The sequence below is a fragment of the Macaca nemestrina genome, chromosome 9 (genome assembly GCF_043159975.1).
Source record: "Macaca nemestrina isolate mMacNem1 chromosome 9, mMacNem.hap1, whole genome shotgun sequence".
NCBI lineage: Eukaryota > Metazoa > Chordata > Mammalia > Primates > Cercopithecidae > Macaca > Macaca nemestrina.
Genome location: NC_092133.1, coordinates 94,267,758 through 94,275,490, shown reverse-complemented (window position 1 = coordinate 94,275,490; position 7,733 = coordinate 94,267,758). Strand labels below are relative to the sequence as shown.

Sequence of the window (7,733 nt, the reverse complement as noted above, 5' to 3'; positions counted from 1 at the left end):
TGTGCCTGGCCCCCTTGACAGGGATGACTATCTGCTAAGGTACCTCACCTGTGGAAGCAGAGTGGGGATAGAAATGAGGTTAGGTCATTTGAGGCCCTTTTGGTTTCAGATGTCAAGAGAACCAAGAATACTAGTCCTTAATTTCAGATCACAGTTACCATAATTTAAAATATATTAAGGATGTATAAAAGCAATTCAAATGTTCTTTAATGGTGATTTACAGGTTCAGTCAGAAACACACGACTAATAAAAGAACACCTTAGTACAGAAACAAGATGTTCCTCAGGGTTGGTTGGTTATTTACTTATTTATTTACTTAATACACTTCATTTTTTAGAGTAGCTTTAGGGTTACAGAAAAATTGAGCAAAAAGTACAGAGAATTCTCATATAACCCTTCACCCCTCCCATCCTCCACAGGCTCCCCAATTATTAACATCTTGCATCATTATGGTTCATTTGTTACAATTAATGAGCCAATAGTGATACAATATTATTAACTGAACTCCAGAGTTGACATTAGGGTTTACTGTTTTCCCTTCACTGTTCTCCATTCTCTGCATTTTGACAAATTACATTACCCTAGAGAATACTTTCACTGCCCTAAAAATCACCTCTCTACCTGCCATCCCTCCCTTCCCCTCAACTCTCAGCAACCACTGGTCCTTTCACTGGCTTGATAGTTTTGCCTCTCCCAGAATATCATATAATTGCAATAAAAAAATAGAAAGCCTTTACAGATTGGTTTTCACTTAATAAGCATTTAGGGTTCCTCTAGGTCTTTTAATGACTTGATGTCTAATTCCTTTTTATCACCTACCTGAGGACTATATCTTGCAACCCCACTATAATTGCTTATTAATGTCAGCAGGGGTTTTGCTGTATATTTAGAATTATCTACAAAGACAATCATGTTTTTTGTGAACAAAGACAGCTGTATTTCCTCCTTCCAAATCTATGTGCATTTTATTTCCTTTTTTTTTTTTTTTTTTGGTATCACTGCATTAGATAGCACTTCCAGTACAATGCTGAAAAGCAGTGGTGTTCCTTGCCATGTTCCTGATCTTAGTAGGAAAGCATCTAGTTGGAAACATCAAGGATGATGTTAGCTGTAGGGTTTTTTGTAGTAGTTCTTTATCAAATTGAGTAAATTCTCCTGTATTCCTTCTGTGTTTGGAGGTTTTATCATGAATGGATATTGGATTTTGTAAAATGCTTTTCCTGTACCTATTGATATGATCATATTTCATCTTTGAGCTGCTAATGCATGCAATGGACTGCACTGAATATCAAATGTTGAACAAGCCTTGCATTCCTGATTTGCTAATATTTTGAGGATTTCTGCACCTGTGTTCACTGGAAATATTGATCTCTAGTTTTCCGTTCTTGTAATACCTTTGCCTGGTTTTGGTATTAGGGTAATACTGGGTGCACAAAATGAGTTGGGAAGTGCTATCTCTGCTTTTATTTTCTGAAAAAGATGGTAGAGACTTGGTATCATTTCTACCTTAAGCATCTCAAAAAATGCACATCAGTGAAGCCATTTGATCCTGGCACTTTGTTTTGGAAGGTTTTATTATTATTATTATTATTATTATTATTATTATTATTATTATTATTATTTTTGAGATAGAGTCTTACTCTGTCACCCAGGCTGGAGTACAGTGGCACAATCTTGGCTCACTACAACCTCCACTTCCCAGGTTCAAGCGATTCTTCTGCCTTAGCCTCCTGAGTAGCCTGGACTACACACATGTGCCAACATGCCCGGCTAATTTTTTGTATTTTTAGTAGAGACAGGGTTCCACCATGTTGACCAGGCTGGTCTTGAACTCCTGACCTCGTGATCTGCCCGCCTTGGCCTCCCAAAGTGCTGGGATTACAGGTGTGAGCCACCGTGCCCAGTCTTGGAAGGTTATTAATTACTGCTTAGATTTATTTAATAGATATATATGCCTATTGAGGTCTACCTTGTGCGAGCTTTGAGAGAATGCATCTTGCAAGGAATTGGTTCATTTTAGCTAAGTTATCAAATTTATGGACAGAGTTGTCCATATTTCTTTCTAATTCTTTTGGTGACCATAGGATCAGCTGTGATGGCCTCTTTCCTTTTTGGTATTAGCAATATTTGTCTTCTGTTTTTTCTTAATCTAGCTAGAGGTTTATCAATTTTACTGACTTTTTCAAAGAACCAGTTTTGGGTTTTACTGATTTTCTCTTTTCAATGTCAGTGATTTTTACTTTTTTTCCAGGTTACTTTGGATTTAATTTGCTCTTCTTTTTCTAGTTTCCTAAAGTAGAACTTAGATTACTTGTGTAATCTAGGATCACCAGACTGTATAATCTTAGATTATTTGTATGATCTGATAATGTAATATAATGTACAATCTTCACACTGTCAATAACAGCCCCACACCAGCTTGATTCTGGCTGTGCTCCAGCCTCAACCCTCCTCTTCATATTCGCAAAAGTCTCTGAGGGCCGAGATCCCTGTCTGGGCACAATGAGCCTTGAAATGACAGTCCAAGAGCCCTAGGCAGCAAATGGGCTCTATGTGTGGGCCTCTTTCCAGGGCCCTGTCTTGGAGAGCAGCTGCTTAAAGAAAATTTGGAGTATCACTTACGCTGAAGGGAGTGTTCACATATGTACCCTAGGCACTTCATGGCATGGGATGAGCCACAGGTAGGAAGAGAAAGGGAGCAACACAGAGGCAGGTCTAGATCTTCACATGTACAGGATAGATTTTTTTTTTTTAGATAATTTGTTATTTTGATTTATAACTTTTAAATGGATAAACATTAGCTCTGTGGTCTCCTTTTAAACTGTTTCAAGACATGACAAACATCTAGGATGGGCCTGATGATGTAACCACTACTAAATTAGGATACCTACTTCCTATTCACAATTAGGTTAAATTCCACTATGCATATGAAACAATTTATATCACATACCACTTGTACATATGTAAGTCCTATGAACTTCAGGGATAATTCACAGATGTGTTTAATGCTATTGCTCTAATTATTCAATTTATGCTTTAAAAGAAGCTTCATAGTCAAGTGGGTGCAAGGGATAAGGTTGCAGAAAGGATGTGGTTATTAATACAACAAGGGAACTACTTGAGGCTAAATTCTGATTCCTTTGTAATCCTGATACAATACAGATCTCAGATTCCTTTTCAGTTCTGTAAACCAATTGTGTTGATGGTTACTCAAATGTAAAAGTGGTAAAAGTTTCATATAATCACACACACATAAACACACACGGTGCACACAAACCATAGTAAAATCTGAGTTAAGTCTGTATCTACTAGCAAGGTAACATCGATTTCTTGGACTTGACCATATACTATGATTGTATATTATCCTTAGAGGAAGTTTGGTGAAGTGTACTTGGGAATTCTCTGTACTCATTACAACTTCTTGTGAGGTTATTTTAATTATTACTTTTTTTTAAGTTCTTAAAGTTTTACATTCCACAATATACATCTATAAATTATTGTTAGGTGCCCTAAAAACTATTATGGCATCAAACTCAAAACAGAATTTGTCATATTGTATTTCTAAGCAAAATATTTTCACTTCAGATTTCTTAAATTGACAATTTTCTCCTCGATGCAAACTCAAACATAATCTTGTTTGTATTTTTGCCAAAAACTTTCACAAATTCAAAAAAATCTATGAGGTTTTATGCCAGTATTAATCATCTAATATTCAACAGAATATCACTTCCTAACAAAAGCTGTCCTATAATTGTTGTAGTCTTGGGTTTATCCCCTACTGTTACTTTGGAGTAACATAAGGCGAGTTTGTGGATAGTTACTGAACATTCAGGATGTCTACAGGGCTTTCTCCACAGTGTGAATAATCTGAGGCATTACAGAGGCTCACTTGTGGCTGGAAATTTCTAATATCCATTTCATTCATAAGGTTTTTCTCCTATGTGTGTTCTCTGATGTACAATGAGATTTGACTTTTGAGAGAAAGTTCTCCTGCATGTGTTACATTCATAGGGCTTTTCCCCTGTATGTGATCTCTGGTGTTTAGCAAGGTCTGATTTACGGTAAAAGATTTTTCCACATTCATTACATTGACAAGATTTCTCTCCTGTGTGAGCCCTGTGATGTACTGTGAGTGATGATTTGTGACTGAAGGATTTCCCACATTCACTGCATTCATAAGGTTTCTCCCCCGTGTGCTTTCTCTCATGTAAAATAAGTCCTGACTTCACACAGAAAGATTTTCCACATTCGTTACATTTATAGGGCTTTTCTTGTGTATGGGTTCTCTGATGTACAATGAGAGCTGACTTATGGCAGAAAGCTTTTCCACACTCATTACATTCATAGGGTTTCTCCCCTATGTGAATTCTCTGATGCTGAGTGAGTTGTGACTTCTGGCAGAAGGTTTTCCCACATTCATTACATTCATAGGGTTTCTCCCCTGTATGTGTTCTATTATGTTTAGTTAGGTATGATTTATTGTAAAAGATTTTTCCACATTCATGACATTCATAGGGTTTCTCCCCTGTGTGTGTTCTATAATGTTGAGAGAGGGTTGACTTATGGCTAAAGAATTTCCCACATTCAGGACATGCAAATGGTTTCTCACCTGTGTGCGTTCTCTGATGTACTGTTAGGTCTGACTTCAAGCAGAAGGTTTTCCCACATTCATAACATTCATAAGGTTTCAACCCTGTATGAATTATCTGATGCCTGGTGAGCACTGACTTGTGGTAGAAAGTTTTCCCACATGCATTACATTCATAAGGTTTATCTCCTATGTGAGTTCTTTGATGCTGTGTAAGATGTGACTTTTGACAAAAGGATTTCCCACACTCAAGACATTCAAAAGGTTTCTCACCTGTATGAGTTCTCTGGTGTACTGTAAGGTGCGAATTCATACAGAAGGATTTTCCACATTCATAACATTCATAGGGTTTCAGCCCTGTGTGTGTTCTCTGATGTTTAGTGAGATCAGATTTCTGGTAAAATGTTTTCTCACATGCGTTACACTGATAGGGTTTCTCCCCTGTATGTGTTCTCTGGTGTAATGTGAGAGCTGACTTATGGCTAAAGGCTTTCCCACATTCATTGCATTCAAAAGGTTTCTCCCCTGTGTGTGATCTCTGATGTTTAGTGAGATTTGACTTCTCCCAGAACATTTTTCCACATTCATTACATTGAAAGCGTTTCTCTCCTGTGTGCACCCTCTGATGTCGAGTGAGATGTGACTTCTCCCAGAAAGCTTTCCCACATTCATTACACTCAAAGTGTTTCTCTCCTTTATCACCTTTCTGAAGCTGTGACAGACACAATTTCCTCCTGAAATTATTCCCACTTTCACCACAATCATAGTGTTTCATAGGTACCCCGTGATGTTTAGAAAGGGTGGACTTCACACATAAGAACTTCTTACAATCACTAAATTCATAGTGATTGTCCTTTGATGGAGGTATCTGATGGAACAAGAGGGATGAACCATCACAGAAAGTTCTCCCAAATTCATTATATTCACAGTTATTCTCTTCTGCATTCTCTCTCTTCCGTGTATTGAATACTGCCTTTTCAAGGAGGGCTTCCCGACATACACTGTATTCAAAATTGTGCTCTAAAGTTTGAATCTTCTCATGCTGCAAAGTGTTCTCATGATGACTCAGAGTGTTCCTATTTTTCAAAACTTCATTTTTCTCTCGAGTATAAGTTTCATCATGCTTAATATTGAGTACCAACTTCCCAAAGGCATTAAATTCATCAGACTTTTTTCCTAAATAGTTCATCTTACTGATAACCAATTGTGAAACAGTGTTGAAACTCATTCCACACGAGTCACACTGACAGAACATTTTTCTGGAAGGAAAAGAACTTACGTCCACGTTAAATGGTATTCCTATTATATTACCTTGTTCCTTAGTCAGCATTTCATCATTGATGAATACAATTTCCCACAAATGTTTAGATTGGTTTTCTTGGCTCCTCTCTTTCAGGTGATCAGCTGTCCAGACTTCTAGAAACAAGCAAAATTAATCTTACCATATAAATACTGAAACATTTCTTAGGGAATGAAATCTTTATACAAATGCCCTATGTTGTAGCTGACCTGGTTTTTTGGCCAATTTCCAGAGATGAACGTAACTGCAAGTGCATATTTTTTGTATGTCATGGGTTTGGGGTGAAAAAAACAAAAACAAAAACCAGAAACAAAAGGCCTAGGCTAGTGGAAAAACAGAGGGGAATTTAACTACTTGAATGTACACATTTGGTTTCTAACGTAAGAAGAAGAATAGCAACTAGTTACATATGCATTTCTCCATGCATCCCCCCAAGAACTATAAACATCAGCATAAGTGGAGCAAATAATATTATCTATAACAACCCATGACTTTAGCATAACTAGGAGATGGAAAATATTACTAATTTCAAATATCACTAAGCAACAGATATTCAAATATAGCAAAAAGTGACAGTCCATGCCTACAAAGAGAATCAGCCAGAGACTGTGGTGATCACATGGAATAGAGGAGACAGACAGCCCAAAGAGGGTGAAACACAAAACTACTCCCAGAAAGGGAAAGTTTCACTATGAGTGGGAAAATACTCAGAAGATATCTGAGTTCATGCAGATTAAAGCTCAGGCTACTGGGAAATCCAAGAGAAGAGACTTGGATTGCATGCAAACTAAAGAGGCAAAGGCTAATCAAACTCAGGAATGAAGTTGTAAAGAGGACAGAGTAATCACAGAAAATAAGACTGTAATTCAAGTCTTATTAAAGACATTCCTAATTAAGGAATCTGTGATAGACTAAACTGTGCCCCTCAAAAAATGTGTATGTTAAAACCCCAACCTCCAGTGTGACTATATTTGAAGATGGGGACTTTAAGGAGATTAACTAAGGTTAAATGAGGGCATAAGGGTAAGAAACTAATACAATGGCACTGGTGTCCTTATAAGAAGAGGGGGAAACTGGAAAGCACGCACACGAGCTCTCTTTCTCCCCCCACTCACCACCCCCAACCACTGGTCATATGCACAGAGAAAAGGCTGTGTGAGGGCACCAGAAGAAAATGCCATTTGCAAGCCAAGGAGTGAGACCTCACCAGAAACCAACTCTGCTGGCACCTTGACTTTAGACTTCCAGCCTCCACAACTGTGAGAAAATTTATTTAAGCTACCCAGTCTGTTGCATTTTGTTACAGCAGCCTGAGTAAACTAAAACAGAGCCAAAGGGGAAACTACATTTGACTGAAACTTGAATAAACAGCATTGTAAAGGAGAATGAAACAAGAAAAAAGAGAAGCAGCAATAATTTTAAAAGAGTAAGAAAAAAGAAAATGGGATCAGAAAGTAAGTTCTGGATAAAGTTGGTCTACAATTAAATAAATAAAATTATAATATAGTATATATATTACAGTCCTTAAAGAAGAAAAAAGAAAACAATGGAATAAATCTAATATTAAAAAGTATAATCTAAGAAAACTGTTCAAAAATAAAAGACCTGATCCACACATTCAAAGGAACCATCATGAACCTGGGAAAACTGTTCAGCAACAGTTTTCTCTAAAACATATCTTAATAAAACTACTAGATGTTGAAATTGAAGAAAAAGTACTCTGGACAAAAATGCCAGCTCTCAGCAAACTTTTACTTTGAGTCTTGAAATCAGGTAATACTATCCATACAACTCAGCTTTTATTTTTCGAAGTTTTAGTTATTCTGGTTCCCGTGTATTTCCACA

At 37.1% G+C, this 7,733-nt stretch overlaps 1 protein-coding gene across 1 annotated transcript in view; it reads right to left on the bottom strand.

The window, feature by feature from the left end:
* Positions 1-288: 288 nt before the first annotated feature.
* Positions 289-7,733, bottom strand: part of LOC105499835 (zinc finger protein 33B) — a 49,329-nt gene continuing 41,884 nt past the window's right edge. The window contains 2 exon segments of the mRNA XM_011772642.3: positions 289-3,931; positions 3,933-6,004. Coding sequence (XP_011770944.2) covers positions 3,818-3,931; positions 3,933-6,004 — 2,186 coding nt within the window. The 3' untranslated portion in view covers positions 289-3,817.